Raw genomic sequence first — 26,572 nt, 5'->3', positions numbered from 1 at the left:
CCTTCCCAGCGGCCATGCCTGAGTTACTTACTGCCTGGAAAGGTACAGCCAAGGGTAAAAGGTATCACTTTCACGTTCACAAGCTGCTCGTTCTGGGCTTGTTCCATTCATTTTACTAAGGCTAAAACAATCCAGTTTGAAGGGGAGCTCAGTTAAGCACGATGTGAATAAGTAAGGGAGAAAGCTAGCAACTTACTTTGTGTACTTAGCAAATGAAGTTAATGATTTGCATGGTGCCAGGTTCTGGTTAGCAGTGCCCACCTCTGAATGACTGACCACAGGTTCACTCTCCGTTCCCCTCTGAGGTCACCAGCTGCTCACAGCCCTAGCCAGCTGTCTCCCGAAATCAGACCTGCAGCTGGCAGAGAATCGACGAGTTAACCAGCAGTAATTCTATGGAAAATTACTGTCGGTTTTGGACAGACGACATTATCTGCTGATGGTCTAGCTTTAAAACTTTGCTCTAAAAAAATTAAATAAATGAAGGAAAAGTTTCATCCTCTTGTTTGAATGAAAGAAATACCTGGGAATCATACTTGCTTAGAAGTCTCAGCAGCCGGCGCCGCGGCTCACTAGGCTAATCCTCCGCCTAGCGGCGCCAGCACACCGGGTTCTAGTCCCGGTTGGGGTGCCGGATTCTGTCCCGGTTGCCCCTCTTCCAGGCCAGCCCTCTGCTGTGGCCAGGGAGTGCAGTGGAGGATGGCCCAGGTGCTTGGGCCCTGCACCCCATGGGAGACCAGGAAAAGCACCTGGCTCCTGGCTCCTGCCATCGGATCAGCGCGGTGCACCGGCCGCAGCGCGCCAGCCGCGGCGGCCATTGGAGGGTGAACCAACGGCAAAAGGAAGACCTTTCTCTCTGTCTCTCTCTCTCACTGTCCACTCTGCCTGTCAAAAAAAAAAAAAAAAAAAAAGAAGAAGAAGAAGAAGTCTCAGCAGACAGGGCCGGTGCTGTGGCGTAGTGGGCTAAACCTTTGCCTGTGGTGCTGGCATCCCATCTGGGCACCAGTTCTAGTCCTGCTGCTCCTCTTTCGATCCAGCTCTCTGCTATGGTCTGTGAAAGCAATGGATGATGGCAATGGCGCAAGTGTTTTGGCCCCTGCACCCATGTGGGAGACCCTGAAGAAGTTTGTGGCCCCTGGCTTCAGATCGGCCCAGTTGTGGCTCTTGCGGCCATTTGGGGAGTGAACCAGAGGAGGGAAGACCTTTCTCTCTGTCTCTCCCTCTGTCTGTCTGTAATTGTACTGCTCAAAGAAAGAAATAAAATCTTAAAAAATAAATCTGAGGAGACTGTCTGGTGCCCCTTGGATCTGGTATTTGCCCATGATCCTTAGGGGCCATATGCGCCCCGAAACTTGACAGACAGGTCACTGCGGGGGAAGGGGAGGAAGCAGAAGGAGAAATTCTCTATCACTGTCCCTTTCTCAGATCTGTGCAAAGGGCCAAAGGCCCCGGAAGGAGTCTAGGGGGATGGCAGGAAATTTCCTTTTAATCTTTCCACCTGGAACTGGAAATGCAAATCCTGTATTTATTCATTGACTGCCTTTTAAATTTTAAACTTCCAAAAATTACAAAAAAACACTTGTTTATATTCTTTCCAAATAGGCAAGTATATGCAGCAAAAGCTGTAGTCCCTTGAAAGTCAGAGTTACACAGAGAAAAGGAGAGTCAGAGAAAGAGAGAGAGAGGTCTTACATCCACTGGTTCAATCTCTAACTGCACTAATCTGAAGCAAGGAGCCAGGAGCTTGTTCCAGGTCTCCCACATGGGTGCAGAGGCCCAGGGACTTGAACCATCCTCTACTGTCTTCCCAGGCCATACCAGATAGCTGGATCAGAAGTGGAGCAGCCAGGACATGAACTGGCGCCCATATGGGATGCAGGCACTGCAGGCGGCAGCTTTACCTGCCTACACCACAATGCTGGCCCCTCGTTCACTCTTGAAATGCTCATAACAGCTGCAGCTAGGCTAGGCTGAAGCCACGACCCAGGAAATCCACCCAGGGACTCATGTACTTGAGTAGTTACCTGCTGGCACCCAGAGTACACACTAGCGGTAAGCTGGAATTAGGTAGGACTCAAACCCAGGGACTTGGATGTGGGATGTGGGCATCCCAAGTGCTGTCTTAACTGCCGGTACCGAGTGCCTGCCCCTGAGCCAATGTTTTTCACAAAGCTTACTGGTTTAAGTCATGCACTGGCATTTTCTCTTTGTTCTATTTTAAAAGATGCAATTGTCAAATAAAGATTGTGCATATTCAGATGTACAATGTGATGATTCATATATGTATACATTGTCTAATGCTTTCCACAATCAAATGAATTAATACCTCTGCCCCATGCTGTATGTTACAGCCCCAGACCTTTTTGATCTTATACCTGAATCTGTTTCACCGATGGCTCTTTGTATCCCACACTCCCCAGTCACTGGCAGCTACTGTTACACTCTGTGCTTCTGTGAGCCCAGCTTTGCTACATTTTATGTGGAAGTCAGCTTAGTCCCTGTTTGTCTTTCTGCATCTGGCTGGAGGTTGGCTTGGAGGAGGCTGACTGGGTGCTTGGGGAATCTAGACCCCTAAGATTCCAGATCCAGGGGTTAATTGTTCCTGTTACCGTAACAGTTACACTAAAACTGCCCTATAACTTTGTGGCTTGCCACTGCATCCATTCTGCTTAGAAGGACTCAGCATGGAGACCCTCGACAGGTGCAGTCAGGCTGGACCTGTCCCGAGTCTCAGTCCCTCCCAGGAGCAGTGGGTCATGCTAGCTGGAAGCCAGGGCTGGCAGCAGCAGCAATAAACACACAGAGCCTCGGTGGCTTCCTGCCAGCAGGTGGTTAGCTTCCAAGTGTGGCAGAGAGAGCCAGGCAAAGCCTCCGGGACTGTTTATGACCCCACCTTTCCAATGTCACACAGCCTCTCTTCTGCTCCTTTCTGTTCACTGAAGCAGGCACGGGCTGGGGGAAATGGAGTTCCCCTGGGATGGGCAGGAGCAAAGTTCAGGAAAAGCATGTGGGACTGGAAAGAGTAGGCTGTTTTGGAACATACAGCTTGCTGTCACCAAGAGGCGACCCGACGGCTGAGACGGTTGATGACACCCTGTCGCCTTTAGCAGGGCTGCAGTACTTGGGTTCCTCTCAGTGTGGCAGGAGAGAGGGGCTCCACCAGCATGGCCACCTACCCTGTCTCTGAAAGGCAAGGCAGGCAGGGTGCGGGGAATGGGGACGAGTTCTTAACCTCTGCCGTGCACAACTCCATCGGCCATGTAACATTCTGACAGCAGAAGGCTGGCATTTGTTGCAGGCATTTTGTTGATAATTAAATTCCTCTTTCTGAACACCCAGGCAGCCCAGCCATGGAGATGGCACCAACGCTGAGATTGATAAGGTTCATCTCAGCTCCAGGTTACTGACTATGCATTCCTAACGTGTTCAGGTAAGGCTCGTCTGTCTGGCCCTCGAAGCGAACAAAGACGCAAACACAACGATCCATGAAAGAAAAGCAACAGAGATGCTGCCCGAGTGAAATGAGCCTTTACATGTCACCTTCCTCGCTTGGTGTTTTGGTCCCGCAACTCCAGACTTGCAGATCACAGCCTGAGGTTTACTGATGGTTTCTTTCAGGCATCATTAAAAGTGATCTGTGGGCTGGCAGGGCTCATCTTTTCTGCGCTCAGGGTTCCGCTGATAGCGCGGGGCTTGGGAATGGGCGTCTGGAGGACTGTCTCCCCTCTGGAAAACCCCCCAAGGCTTCAACAGGTCACGGGCAATGGACGGTGTCAGGGCTCGGATGGGAGGAAATAGCTCCTTGGAAATCAGGGTGAGGATGGTTAGGGGGAGCTCAGGAGGCTGCTGCTTCTCTTCCTCCCTGTCAGGCTGCCCGGGTGTGGGGTTCTTAGCGCCGGGTGGTGAGCAGCCTACATTCGGGGCCCTGGAGGGCAGAACCAAAGCTGCATGGAGGAGGCTTCTGCCCCACATAGCCCCAAGTGATCAGTGCACCAAAACCTTCGGCCAGTTTTCTTCTGTGCCGGCCTGCTTCCCGGGGGCCCTTCTGCCCTCCAGTTTCCCCTCCGGAGAAAGCGGAGCCCTTGCGCTTTGTAGGTGCAGCGCTGAGTCCCCAACCCTGTCTTGGGACCAGCTCTTTATCTGGGATGTGCTAGTGCCTGCGCACTTTGGAAAGCTCTTGGAAAGTTTATGGTGGTGCAAAAATTTTTGTGATCTGTGAGCAGTTCTTTCCCAATACTTATTTTAAGTGAACTATTTGAAGACCTTTCTTATATAGGATTCCCCACTGTTTTCACACCCACTACTCAGCTTGCCCATGCCCAGCAAATGGGAGTCACCCCCCTCTCTTTTTTCCTCTCTCTCTCTGTATTTTAAGTAGATAAAAATAATCATTTTTGAACAGTAGACTACTTAGATATTATCTATTTGTTGGTGATGAGAAAACCATCAGTTAGAGAAATCAACATTTATATTCAAATTGTCACTTTAGGTCTCATTCTATTACTGATAGCATTAGGGCTACAACTAAGATTTCTGGCTCCACCACATTATACTGGGTATTTTTTTTTAAGATTTATTTTATTTATTTTGAAGACAGAGTCACAGAGAGAGGTAGAGGCAGAGAGAGAGAGAGAGAGAGAGAGAGAGAGAGGTCTTCCATCCACTGGTTCACTCCCCAGATGCCCACAATGGCCGAAGCTGAGCCAGTCCGAAGCCAGGAGCCAGGAGCTTCCTCCAGGTCTCCCACACAGGTGCAGGGGCCCACAGACTTGGGCCATCTTCCACTGCTTTCCCAGGCCACAGCAGAGCGCTGGATCAGAAGTGGAGCAGCGGGGACTCAAACTGGCGCCCATATGGGATACCAGCGCTTCAGGCAGCAGCTTTACCTGTTACGCCACAGCGCCAGCTATACTGGAGCTGGTTCCTCGAGCCTCACCATCCGTCTCTCCTCACCCTTGCCATGCTGCTTCCATTGTGTCTCCTATTAGCTTTAAACTTATTAAAAAAGATAATTAACAGCAGAGAAGATGATGTTCAAGAGGAGTAAGAAGATAAGAAGGATTATGTAAAGCAGCAAAATGGTTGGAAAAACTATTTAGAAAGACTCAAATTAGATAACAGCAATTATAAGAAATGAGAGCAACTTTGAAAGATTAACAATTAAAAATAGACATGAAATAGTTTAAAGTAAAAAGCCATAATTAATAGTATAAAACAAAATTGCAATTAGTGTTTTAAAGTGGAATATAATTAGGTAGGCATTTTAAAGATTAATAATTAAAAAGTAGAGATAATAGTATTATGTTAAAAATTATAATTGATTAAAATAATATTTTATAAGAGATGAGTTTATCAATAGAGAAATGGATAAAAAACATGAATTCACATAGGAAGATATCCATATAAAAGTATGTATATGGAAAAATGTTCAACTTAGTAATAAAATAAATGCAAGTTAGAATTGAGCTATTGATTTGCTTAGCAAGTTGTCAGTCGTAGAAACACAGTGAGATTAAGTAAAATCAAGCTACAGGGGGACAACCCTCTCCTGTTTCACAGGTAAACCATAAGCTGTGTCAGCATATGAATATCTGACGATACATCAGAGAGCTGACCCCGTGTACTCCGTTCTCGCATAATCTCACTGCTAGGAATATGTCTGAAGAAGATAACCACAAATATGAGGGGGAAAATGGAATGAAAAGATGTTTATTTTGGTGCCAAAAAATTTTGGAGTTCACATGTACTTTCTTCAAAATAACGATTTCCACAAAGTTTTTGAAAATCTCTCATGTGCACAATGAGTTGCCTATGAAATGTTCACCAACATCATTGTGCATCATGTCTTAAAAATGAAAGAGGGATGGGTGTTTGGCACAGCAGTTAAGACGTCACTTGGGATGCCTGCAACCTGTATTGGAGTAGCTGGGTTTGAGTCCCACCTCAGCTTCTGATCCCTGGGAGGCAGCAGTGATGGTTCAAGTATTTGGGGTCTTGCTACCCACATGGGAGACCAGGATGGCGTTACAGGCTCCTGCCTTCAGTCTGGCCCAGCCCTGGTCATTGCAGCCCATCGCAGGCCAATGCAGGCACCTGGGGAATGAAATTGTAGATGGAAGTTTCTCTGTCTGTTTCTGTCTCTGTCTGTCCCTCTTTCTCTGTAACTCTGCCTTTCAAATAAATAAATAAATAAATGTTTTTTTATTTTAATTTTTAATTATTTTTTAACAGATTAAATATAGTTCATAGATACAACTCTTATTTTTTAAGGACTTATTTTTATTTGAAAAGTTGAGTTACAGAGAGAGAGGTAGAGACACACAGCAAGAGAGAGAGAGAGAGAGATCCTCCATCTACCAGTTCACTCCCCAGATGATCTCAATGGCCAGGGTTGGGCCAGGCTATAAACAATAATTGAATGGAAAAATGACAATTTCACCCATATTCAGTAAATTTTAAGGTAATCACAGATCATTAAAATTACAGTAATATACCATTCTTAACCATTGTCTTGGCAAAGGTATAAAATAAAGTTTCACAAAACTATATTTGCAGCAATACTGAGACACACAGGCATTTCACTTTTTGTTTTTTTAATTTTTTTTTTTTTTAGATTTTCGCTCCCGCATATCAGGGAGAACATGTGGTGTTTGTCTTTCTGGGTCTGGCTTATTTCAGTCAACATGATGTCTTCCAGTTGCATCCATTTTGCTGCAAATGGTAGAATTTCATTCTTTCTTATAGCTGAATAGTAGTCCATAGTATGTATGTATGTGCATATGCACACACACACACATATATATACATGTACAATATTTTCTTTAATCATTCATCTGATGACAGACACCTTCGTTGAGTCCATCTTTTGGCTATCGTGAACAGTGTTGCTATAAATATGGTGCAGGTATCTCAAATACAATATGTTCATATCTTTTGGGTTAAATGAATCTTTAAAAAAAATCTAAAAAGTAAAAAAAATAAATTTGCAGAACCCATGGATTTGGAGAGTTGACTCTACTTACCCTAGGATCTCTGGTCCTAGAATCCTGAATGCCTTACACCAATCTGTGTAAATTACCTTTAAAACCAGTTTAAAAACATGCTGTTGGAAAACCAGCTTAAGGAAAACACAGGAGTCTTGAGAGGTCGTGTTTGCTGGAACTAGCCCCAGGGTGGTGGATTTCAAGCTACCAAGAATGTCCCTGAGTTTTTTTAGAATTGGGCTGGGCTGGTGAACTCCAGATGGTGTCGAGATCAGTGAGTGCCACTGTCCCTGCTTCAAATTCCTCCGTGACATTTTCCTCACTCTAGGACTGTCTTGGACACATCTGTCCCACTGCTTCCTCTGCATTTCCATATTCTTCAACTTCACAGACGAATGCCAACTGTGAAAGAGATTCAGAAAGTTCCAGTAAGTGATGAGGTATTTTGGATCCTAGGGTTACAGGACAAGCCACTTGGGCCCTTGCTGCTTGCCACTGGACAGCCCATTCACCGGAGACAAGAGTTGGCAACAAAAGATTTTATTTCAAGAAGCAGGCAGTCTTGGGGAATGAGTGACCTCTGGATGCAAAATGTGCTCTTTCCCGGCCAAGCCAGCAAAAAGGGTTTTTAAAGGGAGGGGTAGCTGCAGGTGGAGGTTGGAAAAACAACAATGGGTTCAGTCCATCATTCAGAAGATTCCTGGCTTTGTTCTGTTGGTCTGTTTTGGTGCAGGCATCTTGGTAATGGAACCCAGCTATCTGCAGTTGATAGTTGCAACCCTCTCCTGAGCTGCATGGGAGGTCTGCCTTCCCAAGTCATCTCCTTTCAGTAGGCTCCTGAAATCCCCATGCAAAATTCTCTCCCATGCACTAGTCACAAGTTATCTTCATCATCTCCAAAGGGAAGGGAAGATACCTTCACCACAGTTACCCTAGCTTTCCAGTCAAGGAGTCACTTATGCCCTAAGGTGCAGTCTATCAAGAGAATCTCTTTCTCTCCTTCAAATTTATCTTTTAATTGAAGTGTTCCTTGCATCTTAGATACTAGCAAGTGCCTCAGTCTTAAATACACAGGTTAGTGAATTTTAGATGTGTTTTACGTGTAAGAATAACACAGTTTGTGATTAGAACATTTCTAACTCCCAAGGAAACCCCATTGAACCTGCTCCTGGTAACCCCGCTAACAAGTATAATCATTTCTCTGCTATCTATCACCACAGGTAAGTTTTGCTTCTTCTTGAACGTGGTATAAAGGGTCTTGTACAACATGTGTATTTCTATGGGTAGCTTATTATATTCAGCATTGGGCCTATCAAGCTATGTTGTTGGGTATAGCAATGGTTTATCAATTTTTAGTTGTGGTAGACTATCCTGTTTGTGAATATGCCACAATTTACTTATCATTCTCAGGCTGTTAGACTCCTTGGGTTATTTCCTGCTTGGGGATCTTGTGAATCAAACTATAATGAATATTCCTGCATGGGTCTTTGGTAGACATAAGCTCTCAAATCTGTTAGACGTGATTAGCTGATGCGTTGAGTGACCCTTCTAGTATTTCCCCAGGGAAGGCATATTGATTCATGCCAGCCCCCAGTCAGCTCTACATGGGAGGCCCGCATCACCGCCTATGGCTGTGCACTGTCCCTCCCCATCTCCACTTAGCTATGATTCCAGTGACTGCTGTGGTGTCCTTTTACCCAGAATTGCAGCTCTGCCATGCAGGACTCCAGTGGGTTGTTTCCCATGAGAGGAGAACTGGAGGAGGTGAGGTGATACTAGGCGGAGTGGCTGGAAGCCTGGAGTCTTGGCAGGCTTGATGTAAGTGGACTGTGTGGCTTTGGGAACTCACTCAGCAAAGAGGACAACTAGAAGCAGTGGTCAAGGTCACTTGTACCTGAAAGTTCTGTGATTCCTGAGAAAAGAATTGCATTATCCAGACTCTTGTGATTTATTTATTTATTTATTTATATTAAAGGGAGAGTGAGAGTGAGAGAGCGAGAGCGAGAGAGTCTCCCATCTGCTTGTTCACTCTCCAAAAACCCCTAACAGCCATGGCTGGGCCAGGCTGAAGTCAGGAGCCTGCAGCTCAACCTGGGACTTCATTGTGGGTGGCAAGGACCCAAGTACTTGAGCAACCCTCTGCTGCCTCCAGGGTGTGCGTTAAAAGGAAGCAGGATTGGATGTTGAGTCAGGATTTGAACCCAGGGACTCTGCTACAATACACGGGCATCCCAAACAGCATCTAAACCTCTGTCCACCCCCACACTATTTTGGAACATGTGAACAAAACAGTTATTCTAGAGTCGCCCACATTGGCTACCTCCCAAACTGGGGCAAAAATGGAACCACCCGAGACAGTGCACGTGGGCGAAGGGTGGTTGCGGAGGATGTGTATGTAGGGGCATTTTCACACTATTAGCATCAATAAACAGGTCTTTCTCTACCCGTCTAGTATCACAGCACAAGTGCTCTTATAACCTTGATGCATTTCAGGCATTTGTTATTTGGAAGTAAAGAGGCTAACCGCCTGCATTTCAGAAATCTCTCAAGCTCCATGACAGCTAGATATTGTTAAACAGTTAGGAGAAGGTCCCTGTGCTCTCCAATAAAAATGGCTTGAAAATCCATCAAGGCCAGAGAAGCCGTTCAGGAGGGATGACACACAGAATGCCTGCGCTTGTTTAAGGAGCAGAGATGAGGGATGAGTCTCTTCCGACTTGGGCTCTGTTCGTTGGAGATGATCACTCTAAATCCCACACAAAGGAAATCAAAGGGCCTTGGGATCCTGGCAGAGCTGGAGTCTGGAAGAGACTGGAGCTCACTGTCACTTCTCCTTCGCTGCCCTTACACCCACACTCAGTGCTTCAGCCCCTGTATTTGGATGAACCTAGGGTGAGTTGACAAATAGAGTGTCAGGAAAAAAACTGTGAAGAGTGCAAAAAAGGAAACAAAAGCATGATCAGAGAGTGGCCTTTTAGAAGCCTCCTGTGTGTTTGCTGAGGCTCTGTTCTGGAGTAAACCTGATGCCCGTGGTACCGGGAAATCTTCCCGGTGCGCAGCCAGGTTACGACACATGTGTGGAGTTTGTTTTAGCTGCAGGTGCTAAGCAGAATGGTCACCAGAGCCCATCGTATGACATGGTGGGGCACAGAGTACAGAATCATCTTTTTTTTTTTTTTACTTTTTTTTTTTTTTGACAGGCAGAGTGGATAGTGAGAGAGAGAGACAGAGAGAAAGGTCTTCCTTTGCCATTGGTTCACCCTCCAATGGCCGCTGTGGCCGGTGCTCTGCGACCAGCGCACCGCGCTGATCTGAAGGCAGGAGCCAGGTGCTTCTCCTGGTCTCCCATGGGGTGCAGGGCCCAAGCACTTGGGCCATCCTCCACTGCACTCCCTGGCCACAGCAGAGAGCTGGACTGGAAGAGGGGCAACTGGGACAGAATCTGGCGCCCCGACCGGGACTAGAACCCGGTGTGCCGGTGCAGCAAGGTGGAGGGTTAGCCTAGTGAGCCATGGCGCTGGCCAGAATTATCTTTTTAAAGGTTTATTTATTTATTCAAAAGTCAGAGTTATAGAGAGGTAGAGAGAGAGGTAGAGGGAGAGAGAGAGAGAGAGAATCTTCCATTTGCTGGTTCACTCCTCAGATGGCTGCAACAGCTGAAGTTGGGCTGATTTGAAGCCAGGAGCCAGGAGCCAGGAGCTTCTTCCGGGTCTCCCACATGGGTGCAGGGGCCCAAGGACTTGGACCATCTTCTACTGCTTTCCCAGGCCATAGCAGAGAGCTGGATCGGAAGTGGAGCGGCCAGGACTCGAACCGGCACCCATATATGATGCCACTGCAGGTCGGGGCTTTACTTGCTATGCCACAGTGCCAGCCCCCAGAGTATAGAATTTACTCTGGATAAGAAATTGGTAGCAACAGACCCTGCTGTTCTGCAGGCAGATAGATGGAGAGGGTCCTGACCAGTGCGAGAACTCTGCCCCATGGTTTTGCTGGAGGCATGGGCAGTGCAGTGGCCAATTCTACTTGAACAGTGAGGGGTACCTAAGGGACACCTTTTGGTTTGTGACATAACTGAGGACACTCTCAAAGAAGCACTGTTTTATTGTACTCAGAAATGCCTTCTGATCATCGCTGACTTGTTTCATGCTATTTTGGGTTTTCAGTCTGTTCAAGTGTGCGTCTCAAAATCTTGTATTCAAAATACACCACGTAAGCCCATGGGTGTGTACACACACACACACACACACACTTCAGAGCTTCACTTTAAAATAAGATTGCATATACAATAACGGGTGGGAAAGGTTTTAACGTTGATGTTCTGTTATGGCTTGTTGACTACTTCTTGGTACATATTTTCAGAATGTCTTCCTATTGATTGCACTACACATGAAGAAGTTTTCAGGGATTTTAATTGGTTTGCTATAACTATGGCAACTAGATGGCCTAGATTTTCTAGGGTGATGCTGATTTCAAGGACTGATTTTATTGTCTCTCTAAGGACACAAATAATGGAGCAGTTGCTCCAGTGTGTAGTTCAGAAAACTCGTGGGTGTTTCTGTGCTCTGTGTAGGCTCAGGGCGTGGGTTCTGAGTGCTCCCCGGTGCAGCTGACTCACTGCTTGAGCTGTGCTGCACAACCTGAGAGTTTTCTAGAACAGGCCAGGAATCGAGCTCCTCTTCCTTGATAGCTCATCATCCCCTGTTAGGGTCTCTCTGCTTTTCCCTTTCTGCCTCATGCATCTCTCCTCCCCCCTCCCCCACTCCAAGTATGTCAGGGACAGTCAAGCGACGTGTGAAGGAGTGACAGGGAAGCAGTCGCCAGGATTCTGCCTTCTGCAACATCCAGTTTATATGTGAAAAGTCTGAATGCAAACTTTCTTCCCACCTGGAGACTGCGGGAATTTTTTGTTGTTGTTGTTCGAGTGATTTAGAAGCCCAGGCAGACTTTTCCTTCGGAGGGGGAGGTTATTAGGGATGCTTGGAGTTCTCTCTCCCCTCCTCTCTCTGCCTCCCACTCCCTCATTTTATTCTCGCTCCCTCTTTTTCTCCCCCCACACTTCCTTCCCTCTCTCTTTCTTTCCCTTCGTCTCCCCCTCCCCAAAGGTTTCTCCTGATGGAAGTAAGAAATCTTGCAAAATGAAGGAGTTGGAGGTGATACTGCTTGAGGGCAAGCTAAGATTTGTGAAGAACCACCTACAACTTGACTCCTCTTCCTGCTAACGTGGACTCTGGGAGGCAGTGGCCATAACGCAAGTGATTTGGTTTCCACCACCCAAGTAGGAGGCCCAGATTACATTCCTGGCTCCTGGCTTTGGCCCTGTCCTAGTCCCAGAAATTGTGAGCCGTTGGGGATGAACTGGGAGATAGGACCTCTCTTTATCTCACTGTTTTCCTGTCTCTGTCAAATAAATAAAAAATAATTTAAAAAAGAAATACTTATTTTTTAAATGTTGATCTGCTATCCGGCAACCTTTTGGAGCCTTTAAAATTGGTAGTAATTGTGTTTTCTCAATGTAGCCTTATTTATTTGAAAGGTGGGGAGAGACAGATCTCTCCATCTGCTGGTTCACTCTTCAAATGTCCACAAGGATCAGGGCTGTCCAGGCCAAAACCAGGAGCCAGAATCGCAATGAAGCCTCCCATGTGGGTGGCAGAGACCTGACCATGGAAGCCATCACCTGCTGTCTCCCAGGGCATTAGCAGAAAGCTGGAATTGGGAGTGAAGTTGGAGCCTGAGCCTAGGCACTCTGACACAACATGGGCGAGTCCCAAGTGGCATCTTAACTGCTGCCCCAAATGCCTGTCCCTTTAATGTGCCTTTAGTGGGTTCTTTGGGACTTTTCTATTTATAAGTCATGTCATCTATCAACAGAGAGAGTTTTATTCGTTCCTTTCCAGACTGGATGCCTTTTATTCTTCTTAAAGTTTCCTCTACTTTCACCTATTTACCATGACGTTTCATGGTTCTAACTCGGAATCACAGCTTCTCTTTTTGAATGCTCTTGATATTTCAAGCCTACATTTTAGAGAATGACACACACACAGAGGAAATGGAGAATGACATAGAACATCTGAGAGACTCAAGCATTTGTCTTTGTTTTTATTTGGGCAAAGGTTTGCTTTCTAGCTCACGGGTCTCTGGCTAGCCAGTGCTGTCCCTGGGTTCTGTGGGCATTAAAAAGCTACAGCCAGAGAGAAAGGGGGATTCCGGGTACTGGGTGGCTCTGCAGGGATTGTAGGGGTGAGTGGCTTTGAAATTGGCTTTCACAGGCCAGCAGGAGGGAACTTCAAAATGTTCATGGAGAATCAAATTACACAATGCTGCTTGGTACAAACATTGTTGTGCAATTAATGTACACTTTTTCTCACAATACATAGTTCTAAGAATTTTTGGAGGACCTCTTGTATCATAATGGTAAGCCCTATAATGCTGAAATGGATTGGGAATTCTAAGGTGTTCTTAGATCGTCTGCCTGGTGTGAATACTTACATGCGTTTGTACCACAATAAGAGAAGGTGCCCTTGTACATTCTGATGAGTTTTAGCTTTGATCATCTTTAGCATATTTGGTTGCAAGAACACATTTGTAATTAGCAGGAGATGAATATAGTCACAATAACCAGCGGTTCCCCCTTCTCTCTGGTCTCTGGAAGAAACTCTTTATAATTTAGTTGTTTTGGTAAGCATTTGCTGAGAATCTGTTTATGCAGAACCTCCAACAGGTGATATGTGTTGGGGTAATAAGTGAGGATGTGTTTCAGGAGAGACAGAGGTCTCAAAGAAACAAAATCCACAATTCTAGAGTTTTAGTTCCTTGTAGAAGATTTTGGTGCTGGCGTTGTGGTGTAGCAGGTAAAGCTGCCGCCTTTCACACTGGCATCCCCTATGATTGCTCCAATTCTATTCCAGCTCCCTGTTAATAGCCTGGAAAAGCAGCGGAAGAATGGCCCAAGTGTTTGGGCCTCTCATGTAGGGCTCCTGGCTCCTGGCTCCTGGCTTTTGCTTAGCCCAGCACTGGCCATTGTGACCACCTGGGGAATAAACCAACAGATGGAAGATCTCTGTCTCTCTCTATCTCTCTCTCTTTATCCCTCTCTCTCTGTCTCTGCAACTCTTTCAAATAAATAAACACAACTTTTTTAAAAAGGAAGAAAGATTTAAACATATTATGTAACTTGAGACCAAGTGAAGAGTAGCAAATCATCTCAAAACTGCAACATAACAGTGTAATTTGGATTCTATGTGTTGGAAAGAACATGCTGATGATAAGATGATGTGATGGAGTCAATACCCATGTAATGGACCAGAGATACAGAAATTAAGGGCATGGTTTCTTCCTCTAGTATCTGATATAGCACCTGGGAAGCCTGCGTCCTAGGTTGGAGTGCCTTACTGGAGTTCTGATATTTCACTGCCAATTAGCTTCCTGCTGTTGTGGATCCTGAGGCAGAGGGTGATGGCTTGGGTACTTGGGTCCCTGCCATCCACAGGGGAGACCTGAATTGAGTTCCAGCCCCCTGGCCTGAGCCTAGCCCATCCCTGGCTTTTGCAGGCAAGTGGGAGTGAGCCAGTGGATGGAAGATCTTTCTGTCTCTGTCTTTGCTTCTGCCTTTCAAACAAAGAGAAAATGAATAAGTGATAAATTATTATTGTTGATGTCTGACACACAAGGTGTCATGGCCTGCTGTTGATAATGTTGAAAGCGGCCACCTGAAGGTAGTGCATATTTTCATTACTTTTGTAAGGACAAGGGTCATGGGGCCAGCACTGTGCCACACCAGGTGCTAGTTTGAGTCCTGGCTGGTCCACTTCCAAACAGCTCCCTGCTGATGGGCCTGGGAAAGCAGCAGAAGGTGACCCAAGTCCTTGGGCCCCTGCACCCACATGGGAGACCTGGAAGAAGCTCCTGGCTCCTGGCTTTGGTCTGGCTGAGCCCTGGCCATTGCAGCCATCTGGGGAGTGAACTAGCACATGGAAGACATTTCTCTCTCTCTCTCTCTCTCGTTCTCACTCTCGCTCTCTCCCTCTACCTCTTTGTAATTCTTGCCTTTCAAATAAATAAATAAATAAATCTTAAAAAAAGAACTAGGGTCGTATGGCTAATGTGGAGCAAAGTGTTAAGCAAAAAAATTGTAAGGATGTAGGTGGAACTTGAAAATTGTTTACTGGTCTTGTAGAAATGAAATACTCTAGTGAACCAGAAACTTTCCAAGATGGATTCTCTCAACTTTGCCTGCTGTGGTTTCCATAGTCCCACTAACTTATACTATTCTTCTCTTCGTAACTGTGTTATGGTCCAAGGTATATAACAGAAGTGGAAGGAGACACAAACTTGGAAACCGAATTCCGTATACGGAGTATAATGTACTTTTCGTGTTTTCTCATTTGTAGATTTTATAACGACAGCATTTAAGTTTTCACTTTACAAGAAGAAATCAAACATCTACATAGTTTATGAAATGGGGATACAGGAAAATGCATTTTTTTTAATGACTCAGACTAAAATAATGAGCTGCTAACTTCTACTTCAGGGATTTGTATTTACAGGAAGCTGTGCATCTCCCCCATGAACCTGAGATCCGTTAAGAACGAGCTTGCGTCTTTGACCTCACTCTGCTGAGTTTTCAGGATAACGTCTTCAAAGCATGCTTGAGCGATGATTGCACTTCTTCCAAGCTGCCCAGAGAGCAACCCCTTCTGGAGGGAAAGACTACAACTCCCAGCATGCCTTGCGTCCTCCGGGACGAGGCAAGAGAGTCCCACCACCCCTCGTGCCCGATAGGGACTACAATTCCCACTTCACCCGGGAGCTCCGGAAACTTGTCAAACAGCACCTGTTGCCATAGCATCCGGGTCCAGGCCAGCCAATTCCAGCACCCTCCGCCGAGTGGAGGCGGGCCCTTCGCGGCTCTGACCAATCGGAGGTGTAGCTGTTTCGGCACGTGACCGGAGGAGGCGGGAACTCAGACCGGCGCCTTCTCCTTGCTCCTTGGGGTCGTGGCCTTGCTCCCGTGCAGCCCGGGAAGGGTCCCGGCACGTTGGCGCGCGTGTGCGCGGAGTTGTGAAGCGCTCGTGGTCCGTGCTGGATCCGTGCAGGAGCGGGGTCAGGAGCCATGGGCGGGACCGCCAGCACCCGCCGGGTCACCTTCGAGGCGGACGAGAATGAGAACATCACCGTGGTGAAGGGCATCCGGGTGAGTTCCGGCGGGCGGGCGGCCCACGGCTCGGACCCCTGCCCTGCGTTTCCTGGACCCGCTCTGCTGCCCGCTGCTCGGACCCCCAGCCAGGCCTTCCCTGCACCTCACCGGCCCGAAGCCGGCCTTGGGGAGGATGCGGGAGTTTGACTTCTCCGGGCGTTCGTGCAGAGGCCCTGGGCCGGGTGAGGGGTGCAGTGCGGGGCGGCCGCGGCGCGCCGGGTGCCCCGAGACCCTCCGCTGGCCTTGCCCTGCTCGGCGGTCTCGGGGGCTTCCTCGCTGCCCCTCGCCGCCCTGGCCCCGTCTGTGCAGCGGGTCCGGTGTCACTCCCCTTGGCTCGGGGCCCGCAGCCCGCTTTCCCGCGGGCACAGGCTCCCTCCCCGGGTGCGCTGCCGCCGCCGGCTCGCCTGCCTCGGCTTCCAGTCCTTCCTTGAGCGCGCTCCCACCGGGGCCACCCCTTGCCCTGGCTCGCGCCTCCGCCGCCCCCGCCGCTTCCCGTTCTCTCGGTCTCTGCGCTTTCCCGGGCGCTGCCTCTGTGACCTGTGGCTCCCGGGACTGGTGCCTGCCGGCCGGGCCCGGGCTGGGATAGGCCTGCGAGGTTTCAGAGCTCTGAGAGGTGATAGCGAGTTCTCTTACGCCCTCTCCACGTACTTGGCGCCTGAACTCAAACTTGACTTTGCTCCAGGGAGTCAGCACACCAGCACTCACTTCACTTAACACGCTCTCCGCTGCAAGGACCAGCCTGCATCCGGGAAATAAAGCCATGTGGACTTCAGGGTGTCTTAAGATACTTTGTATTTTCCCTCCCCTGCTGTCCTGTCACACAACCAGTCTCAATGAATGTATTTACTGTTGTGTTACCGGGAAATAAAACTTACTAAATACGCACAGTGTTGAACTCTTTTTGGTCTGTGACCAAGGTTTCTTGATTCATTAACAACAGTGCTGCATTTTGCGATATAGCATCTGAGGCTGCATTCTTGTGTTCTTGGTGGTTTAGTTGCTCCTCCTTGGAGTACAATAAAAAGGACTGGAAACTCTGAGTTTTATGCAGAGATTTAAAAAAAAAATCTTGCCTTTAGGCTGTGGGTGTTCCACCTCTGAGGGTGAAAGAGGAAAGGCAGCACAAGATAAGTTTTAGGTGAGAAGATTTTAGTTAGGAAAATGTGTGTCACTCTAACACAGACACAGGGGGACAGCAGACAGAACTGGCGGCGAGTCTGGCCACAGCTCAGAGATGCCTAGCGAGTATGAAGATGGAGGAAGGTGGCAGTGGGGATGTGTGTTCTCCTGAAATGGAAAGGTGCTCTAAAAATCTGCGTTTCAGAACTTGAAGAAGTATCTTTCTTGGATAGAAAACTTGACGAGTGCATTCTTCAGTTTTTTCTTTTTCCTTCTCCGATATTACGTCTTATGTTTGCTCCTTCAATTCGAGCTCACGCCATGCTCCTTGCAACCTCTCTGTGTTTTTTTCATAGCACGCCCTTCACCTAGATGCCCTTACACTGTTTGCTGTGGCGTCAAGTGCTTCTGCTGCAGGGCGGGTTGGCGGTCTCTGCACTTCGGTTTCCTTATCTGTAAGAGGATGGGGCAGGATCTCAGATCTCTGGTCGTCTGAAATTCTGTGACCCTCGTGCCACTGTCTGTGTCCTGTGGCCTTCCTCAGCGCCGTGCAGTTTCCTCTGGAAATGACACGCGGTGGAATCATTGAGTACTGAGAGGTCACTCTGATTGCTTTGAAGTTATTGTCAGAAGGGTGCCAACGTACAGTTAAACAGCCCTCAGTTTAAATCTTGGGTCAGCTATTTATTAGCCCGTGACCTTGGACAAGGCACGTGTCTGATCATATTTGCTGTCCATAAAGGGGAACACGGTTGCTTCTGTCTTGTGCTGGAAAGATGAGGTACGTTCTTTGCTTCTGGCCCTCTGTAGGTTTTATTAAAGGCTGCCATCGGCCAGCACTGAAGCTCACTGGGCTAATCCCCTGCCTGTGGCCCCAGCACCCTGGGTTCTAGTCCCGTTCGGGGCGCCAGATTCTGTCCTGGTTGCCCCTCTTCCAGTCCAGCTCTCTGCTGTGGCCCAGGAGTGCAGTGGAGGATGGCCCAAGTGCTTGGGTCCTGCACCCCATGGGAGACCAGGAGAAGCACCTGGCTCCTGGCTTCGGATGGGCAGGCCATAGCAGCCATTTGGGGCGGCGAACCAACGGAAAGGAAGACCTTTCTCTCTGTCTCTCCCTCTCACACTGTCTAAATCTGCCTGTCCAAAAAACAAAACAAAACAAAAAATACAAAAAGGCAGCCATCATTTCACAGGGATTCTGTATTATAGTGGAAAGAGAATACCGTGAAGGAAAGCAGACTTGAGCTTGGATCCTAGCTCCGCCTCTCAGAAGCTGGGTGGCTCTGGACAAGGCACTTTTGATTGTAAATCTAGATTTTGGCACTTGTCTGAGGATTTGACGTCATGTATGTGAGCATCTGACAGTGCCTTGTGGCTGTCAGGAGAACCGTTGAGGGAATGGCTACATTAACTCATGCAAACTTAGGTAAGACATGTACGCACGAGTGGACTGGGAAGTGAGTTGCTGGCTTCTGGCTGTCGCCTGCGTGCTTTTTGTCTAGGTATTTTGTAGGTTTTCTTTCTAGTTAATTTTTACGTCTTTCTTGGCTTGAAGCAGTGTCTAGTTTCCTTCTGAGGCGTGGGGAAGGGTAAGAAACAGCAGTCTCTGGATTTAACTCAAGTGTTTTTAGTCGGTTTCAGTGTGGGGCTGTTGAGGCCTGTTTCCCTTTTGAGTTGCAGGTGGATGAGCTGAACTTGACTGGCGCAAATCCTGCAAACCTGCCTAGTTGTCGAAGTCAGAGTGTACCAGCAGATCCTCAGGAGCGAGTCACTTGGAAAACCAGTTCTGTGTTCCATTCCCCTGTGCGGGACAGTGATTTAATTTTTCATATTTCATAAAGAATGACATACTGAGCAACATAAGACTTTTGATAACTAGGCCGAGTATATTAATAGATCTTGTTTTTGTGTATTTACAACTAGTAATCAAAGGACTTAACTGCAGTTTAAAGCTCCCTCTCACCTACATCGTGTTACTTTTGTGGTATTTATAGGGTTTTTTTTTTCCCTTTATCATTAGTAATTGATAGTTTTTTTTTCTCTCCTCCTGTATTCTTACACCTGATTCCAACTTCAAATCTGAAGCTATTCGTATGGGTTGGATGAAAGGCCACCCTCTTGCCTTGCTCTCCTCCCCGAATCTAAAATAAATTTCTAGTGAAAGAAAGACCCGGCATTTCCATTACTCCTATTACATGTGCTTAATGGGATTTTTGTGAGCTCCCGCTGGGCCTGCTTGGAAAGTGTGCTTTTGACTCAGTCTTTCACAAGTTTATCTGAAACATCAAAGCTGTGAGTGAACTCTTCTAGAGCAAATGTCAACTTCAATGAGTATCATTTTCAAAGTAATATTTATCATGCTTTCCAGGCATAAACGAGGCCCTGCAGCCGGCCTTGAAGTTGCAAGCTGAAGTTCACAGGAGCCAGTTACAGCAGTACGGGTGCTAGTGTGGAACACAGCTCGGCTTCGGGACGTGTTGGCAGTTGAGAGCCCTTAAAGAAAGAGGCTACTTCATGTAGGCTACTCAAGAAGATTCTGGAGAGAGCATGTTAGCAGAGAGTATGAATTCAGTTACCCGTTGGGGGTGTCGCGGAATAGTAGATGATTTGTTCATTTCAACTTGGGATTCTGTGGATCTTTTGGGCCAGGTAGTAGGAAGCCTCCTGGGATTTCATAAAGTGAGAAGTTCATGGTTTCCGTTAGCGACAATGCAAAGAAACACAAGTGACAAATTATAAATCTAAGCCAGGAATTGCATTCCGTATTTGTATCTGAGAGTATAGCATTCCCTCCGACTCCCTGTGCCCTTAAAGTAGTTTTTGGAGCCTCTTTGTTAAAACGGTAGTTAAAGCAAACCAGTGCTGTCACGGAAGATGGCCTGGTGGTGCGAAAGGAAGTGGGTCAGCATTCGTGAATCAGTTTGGTAAAACACATCTGGAAGGAGATGAGAAAAGCTGTTACGGAGGCAGGGTCTCGTTGGTGTCTGTCCCCTCTTAGAGAAGGGCGACGGAAACCCTGTTCCTGGGAGCAGAGTGCTTTATCTGTGTCTGTCTCACTCAGTCTCCCGCTTCTGAACACATACTGGGCTCCGAGTTGGTGCGTGATGTGTTTTTGCTAATGTTGGATGAGACCAGACAAGGCGGGTGGGAAGCAAGGAGTGGGAAGCCTCTTGTCTGGAGTACACTGGTGTGGTGAGTAGTAAATTTATTCTTGGCAAGCTCTGTGTGCTTAAATTGGTCTTCAGGAGCGACAGGGAAAAGGTGGAGTATGAGAGACAGCGGGCTGAGTGTTGCAGGCCTGGCTCTCCTGGTTGTTCCTTGTATTAGGGCAGAGATGGTTGCGTGGCTTTAGTTCATGACCTTTTAGACACTGTAAGCCGTGGACTGTGCAGAACCATGCACTATGCCAATGATTCTGCAGGGATGGCTGCGTCCATGGCGCTGTGGGTGTAGTTCCCAGTGTGTGTGTGTGTGTGTGGTCGGGATTTTCACCATTCTTTATTAATAGTTTCTGTAAGTGGCACTTACTTGATAGAATCCAGAGATGGCTGGAATGCATGTGTGGTAGGAACGGCTCAGTAAATACGAGAAGTGCCTGCTTGGGAAAGAGCTGTTTGCTGAAGAAGTTGCTCGCACAGAGGCCTGTGTTGTACCTGTGACCCTGCTACCCCTCTTTTGGGTCAGTTTTCATCACGAGAAAGAGTTTCACAGCCACAGAGTGTATGTGTAACCCAGGCCCAGCGTCTCGGAATCTCATCAGCTGCCTTGCAAGTGCATACTCCTGCTCCGACGTGAGGGGAGCGTGCAGGTCTGAACTTCGTACTGCAGCTGGGACGGCGTCCCAGAGAGCATTCGGTTCAGGTAGCAGTGGCGGCAGCACGACTGTCGCTGGGAACAGATGGGGACAGGGTGACAGAGCTTGGAGCCAGCAGAGTGGCCCCTGCAGGTCGCCACGGGTGTCTCTTTGGAAGGGCATAAGGAAGCAGTTGTCAAAAGACTGTAAGAACAAAAGGAGGCTGGCACGCAGGCGGTCCCACATGCTTATCCATCCCAAGACCTGGCTGGGAAATGTTCTGCCTTGATGTCAGGATTTGATAGTAAGTTGCAACTTTTCAGAATTCAGAGAAGCCACAGAAAGAAACAAGTAGCGGGTAGGTGGAAAGGCCTATTCTGCGATTCCCCCCAAGGAGCAGAGAGAGAATGGAGCTGCCTTGGACACCGTGCTGGCCGTGGCCGCAGGCCCAGCCCCGCTGCGGCCAGTGGGGAAGGAACCAAGATGAAATGAGAGTCAGCCACAGTCCTTGTGGCTGGAGCTGTAGGGGTGATATCTTGGCCAAGTGTTTATGGAGCAAATTGTAGTTACAGCACAAACTGTAGTCCTTTTCATAACCTCGGGGGTGAATACTGTTCTCATTTTTTTTAAATGAGGAAGGTGAGGGCCCTGGAGGCTGCGTAGTCAATGCGATGCAAGGGCTTTGTGTAGTCGTTTTGAAGGCAGCAGTGCATTGTAGCAAGGTAAGACTTTTGATGAGCAGATGTACTGGTATTTCCAAGCTGGGGGACCGGGGACAGTGAGTTTGCCCTAGCAGTTAAGGTGCCGTTTGGGATGCCTACATCCCATATTAGAGTGCCCGGGTCCTAGTCCTTCACTCCAATTCCAGCTTCCTGCTCGTAGACACCCTGGGAGGCAGTGGGTGATGGCTCAAGTGCCTGGGGTCCTTGCCGCCCACGTAGGAGACCTGGATTGAATTCCTGGCTTCTTGCCTGGCCCTGCTCTAGCTATTGTGGCCATTTGGGTGGTGAAGCAGTAGATGGAATCTCTGTGTCTCCATCTCTCTCTACCTCTCCAATAAATAACTAAAAATAAAAGTTCTCATAAATTATAGGAGCATATGAACTGTAGATGATCAAGGAGAGTCTTTAAAAAAAAGATGGCTTATCTCACATAGAGGAAATTTTATAGCTAACACTTGATTTTTAGCAAACACATTTGCTTTCTAATTAGGTGGAATATATTTTAGTGCCATTGTACTTATTTGACTTGGACCTCAAATGTAGAAATAGAAGTTAAAATGTAAAAATTTTATATATAAAAACCTTAAAAGCTGCCTTAGCTTTGTATGTTAGCTTATTCACATAGTTACATTGGCTATCTAATGGTATATATTGTATGTATGATAATATGTAATGTATATGTTATATAGCGTAATGTACCGTATTAATGTATTATATATAGTGGAGCTGCTGTTGCAGAGCCGCAGGGTAAGCTGCCGCCTGGGACATCCGTATGCCGCATTGGAGCTCTGGCCCAAGTTCCAGCTGCTCTACTGCAGCCGCACTTCCTGCTAGGGTGCCTGGGAAGGCAGCAGAAGATGGCCCAAGTCCTTGGGTCCCTGCCAACCACATGGGAGACCCAGATGCAGTTCCAGTCCCCTGGCTTTGGCCTGACCCAGCCCTGCTATTGTGGCCCTTTGGAGAGTGAACCAGCCTATGGAAGCCCGCTCACTTGCTCTTTTTCTCTGTCTCACTTTGCCTTTCAAATAAATATTTTAAAATATGTATAGAACGTCGCATGTATAAATTAAATGAGCTTTACACATCAGTTAAAACAGCTTTAAGATTGTACTAGCGAAGGCTCATTTTACCTGCTAGTAAGTCAGGGACATGTTTTTGTCGCACGCAGGGGACTGAAAGAGAGTAGTTTAATGCCGGAGAGCTTAGGCTGGCATTTGGGGCTGCCACTCTGGTTTCTGCGCTGCCAGGAACTGGATGGTGCTCCTCAGGGGCTCTGTTTCTCACCTGTAAGACTGGGAGACTGGGCTCTATCTCCTGATTGTGGTTCAGCTTTGCAAATGAGCTTCAGCCATACCCCAGTGGCTACGGTCAGATGCTGCTGGCCCTGAGATCTTCACATAATCGCTTGATGCTCACTTCCCTTACTTCTGCTTGTCTTCCAAGTACGGACTCATGGGTTTTCCCTTCAAAGGGTACAGCTTCTGAGATGTGGTCTTTCTCTTCGCCTTGTAACCGCCACTCTGGTTTGGCTCTGAGACAGGAGTAACTGTTCAGGCACAGGCTGTTCACTGATGGATCCTTGGGGCTTTCATTAGCGCTGGGCTTAGTCAGCATGTGTTGAGTGGATGACTCATTAACATGTATCGGTCCTCAACAGTCTCCTGGAAAGACAAACATGGGAGGACAAAGACTCTCTCATTGGAGCACTTAGAGGCTTGTGCAAGGTGCAGTGGGCACAAGGAAGGGTAGCTGTAGGTAGGCACTGTTGGAATAGTCACTGAAGTCTTGCGGATGTATGAGCTGGGTCCTGAATGGAACTGGGAGAGAAAGCAGTGTAGGCATGTGTCAAAGCAAAGAGATGGCAACAAACCAGTTTAGCCACATGGGGATCAAACAGGGTATGGCATTTAATCTGAAATTGGAGAGTTAGACCATCCCGAAAATGATAAAGAAGTTGTGCATGCCGTTAAAAGTATTTTAGGCTTCCCTGTCATCGTAACCATTGAAGGATTTGAAGCCTGAGTTACCATGATCAGTTTTGTGTTTTGGGAGGAATATTTTAGGTACCATGAATTAGGGCGGGAGACATTGGATGGGACAGGAGATGAGGGATTCATTAAATATTTAGAAGTTGAGAAAGTTAGGCTGAGAAAATGAGGGAGAGAGAAGGGTTGAGGACAGGTACTGTGTCCTGATTAAGAAGCTGAGTGGAGGTGATATCATTAGTGAGGCAAGGAAAGCAGGAGGAAGAAGAGATTTTTGACAAACAGGAGTGTTGGACACGCTGGGTCTAAGGTGCTTGTGCCCTAAGGCAGGTGTAGGGAACATTTTTTCCTGCCAAGGGCCATTAGGATATTGAAAACATCATTTGCAGGCCACACAAAATGATCAAATTAAAAGTTAGCCTGGTATAGACTTGCTGAATTTTGAATCCTGCTTGCAGTTGCCTTGGCAGAGCTAGTCCCCATAATGTCTTCTACGGCCCCCAGGCTGGCATTCCCCACCCGCGATCTGAGGGAAGGTGTCCACTGGGCAGTTCAGTTTGCGTTCCTGACTTTGAGGTCTTGGGCTGGAGATCAGGGGATTTAGAGTTTATGAAAAATCACTGCGGCCGGCTGGGCTTCCTTTTCCTGCCCTAATGTCGAGGGAGTGGTAGTCTCTGTCTCACCGGCATGTTAAGGGTTTTATAGTGAAGTGCTTGGCTCAGTGTTGTGCCTGACCCACAGCAAGTCCTCGGTGGATGTTAGCCATTTGGAATCCTCAATAGTTTTTCAGTGGATTCTTGCCTGGATTACCACTGTAGGTTTTCAAAAAAAAGAACAACTTTATTGTGGAGTAGTCTGCGTGCCGCGAAGTTCACCTGCTCCTTTTTTTAAGTGTACCATTAACAAATTTAATAAGTTAAACGTGTTATGCAGCCATCACTAAAACCCAGTTTCAGTTTCATTACCTCAGCAAGATCTCTCATGTCCCTTTATAGAGTTAATTCTGATTCCAGCCCTAGCACTGTGTAACCACTTGTCTACTCTGTCTCAATAAAGTTATCTCTTCTGGACTTCTGTATGAAGAGAATCATATGTAGCCTTTTGCTGGTGGCTTCTTTTGCTTAGCTTAATGATTTTCAGATCCAGCCATGCTGTAGCATACTTGTGTATCAGAATTCCCTTCTCCTGTTACTCAATTGTATTCTGTTATATGGATACATAATGTTTGTCCATTAGACAGACATTTGTTTGTTTCCACTCCTGCTAATATGAATAATGCCGCTATGAGCATTGCGGCGAAAGTCTTTGTGTAGACATATGCTTAATAGCTCCTTAATTGATCCTTGGGCCTCCTTCAGGGGTCTGACTTCTGTTCTCGTCTCTCTCCAATCTGCTCCCTGCACTGCAGCCAACGTGAACTTCCCGAAATGCAAATCCTGGAGTATGTCATTTCTCTGCCTAAGATCCTTAAATAGTGCACAGTTGCCCTGGGGATCAAGTTCAAGTTCTTTAAATTGAAGAGTTCACTGTGAGTCTTTGAAATCAGAACTCTCCGCCTGCTCTCTTCAGGAGGCCTCCTCTGTGGTTCTTTTGTTCCTTCGCTGTGGTTATTTAACCATTCATTGTCAACCAGGGTTAGATTATTGCATTCTGGGAATATAGTTGCAGGACAGTCATATCCTGGCTTTCAACAGCATCAGCTGAAAGTCCTATGAAGACAATGAGAAAGGAGGTGATGGTAACCGTGGGGCTGCTGACTCTAGTCTGCAGGCCTGAGGGTTCCCCAGGGCTTCCCTTAGTTGCCAGCTTCTTTCTTGATGTCTTTCCTTGGATGTCTAATGGAAGCAAACCCCTTCTCCTACCTTCACCTAATGTTCCTCATCCTGAACCCTCTTATCCCATCCCTGTCTTCCTAACTTACCTCTTTCCCTTATAAGTGGTTCCATTCCTGGGCCTCTCCCTGCCCCACGCTCAGCCTGGCTAGCTGCACTGCCCACTGCCCTCCGTCTACTCCATCCAAGGCCCACTCAAGCAGCGCCCTTCATGTCATCTTTAAATGCCCAGTGGTTGTCTGCTTATTCCACTACGTGTTAAGCAGCTTGATGGTTTTGAATTCTCCCAAGTCTGGGCTACTTCCTGATACACACTTGGTGCATAATAAAATATACTGAAAGAGCAATTGTATGTGGTTAGTTTTGAACTGGAGGGAGGGCTGGGAGAGGAAGGAGCGCTGTTTTCTTTGGGATTGGAGGGAAAGAAGGTGCTAAGGCCTGTTAATGCAAAACAGCTTACATTTTCTCGGAGGTTACACTCCAGTGTAAAACGAGAAGTTATTATAATGAGAAGTTAGTGCATTAGAAAAGTAGTATGGTGGGGTGCATCCTGAAATCTGACAGCCGTCCTTCCTTGCTACTTAGAGACAGCCTAATTTCTTCAGGCCATTCGTTACACATATCGATATGGATGACCAACTTACATGGATGTTATTGCACTGGTTTTTTTTCTTGTTCCTTCATAATTGATTTCATTTTGATGTTGCTTTTTCAGCTCTCGGAAAATGTGATTGATCGAATGAAGGAATCCTCTCCATCTGGTTCCAGGTCTCAGCGGCATTCTGGTGTTTACGGAGCCTCAGGTACTGCAGAATTTTAATTTTTGAGTTTTAAGTAGAAAGAGGAGGAAAAAAAAAGCGCACTCATTAGTCATGTTCTCCTGCACTTCTGCCTTTGTTATTTGGGTATTCAGCTTTCTGTAGGGAGCACTGGGAATCAGTA

At 47.2% G+C, this 26,572-nt stretch overlaps 1 protein-coding gene across 6 annotated transcripts in view; it reads left to right on the top strand.

Moving 5' to 3' along the window:
* Positions 1-15,916: 15,916 nt before the first annotated feature.
* The window catches only part of CHCHD3 (coiled-coil-helix-coiled-coil-helix domain containing 3), a 282,325-nt gene continuing 271,669 nt past the window's right edge, over positions 15,917-26,572 (top strand). For 3 of the 6 annotated variants that reach the window (XR_011387456.1, XM_008258131.3, XM_008258129.3), the window contains exons 1-2: positions 15,928-16,179; positions 26,346-26,433. Coding sequence is in view for 4 of the 6 variants with exons in the window: in XM_008258131.3 (XP_008256353.1) it covers positions 16,099-16,179; positions 26,346-26,433 (169 nt within the window). In the remaining 2 variants the exon portion in view is untranslated. Of the gene's footprint in view, positions 16,180-26,345; positions 26,434-26,572 lie in introns of all 6 variants that reach the window. The other 3 variants (XR_011387457.1, XM_070071323.1, XM_008258130.3) reach the window with 2 other exon arrangements.

The sequence above is a fragment of the Oryctolagus cuniculus genome, chromosome 3 (assembly GCF_964237555.1).
Source record: "Oryctolagus cuniculus chromosome 3, mOryCun1.1, whole genome shotgun sequence".
Lineage (NCBI taxonomy): Eukaryota > Metazoa > Chordata > Mammalia > Lagomorpha > Leporidae > Oryctolagus > Oryctolagus cuniculus.
The sequence above is the reverse complement of the archived record's forward strand: the minus strand, read 5'-3'. Positions and strand labels throughout refer to the sequence as shown.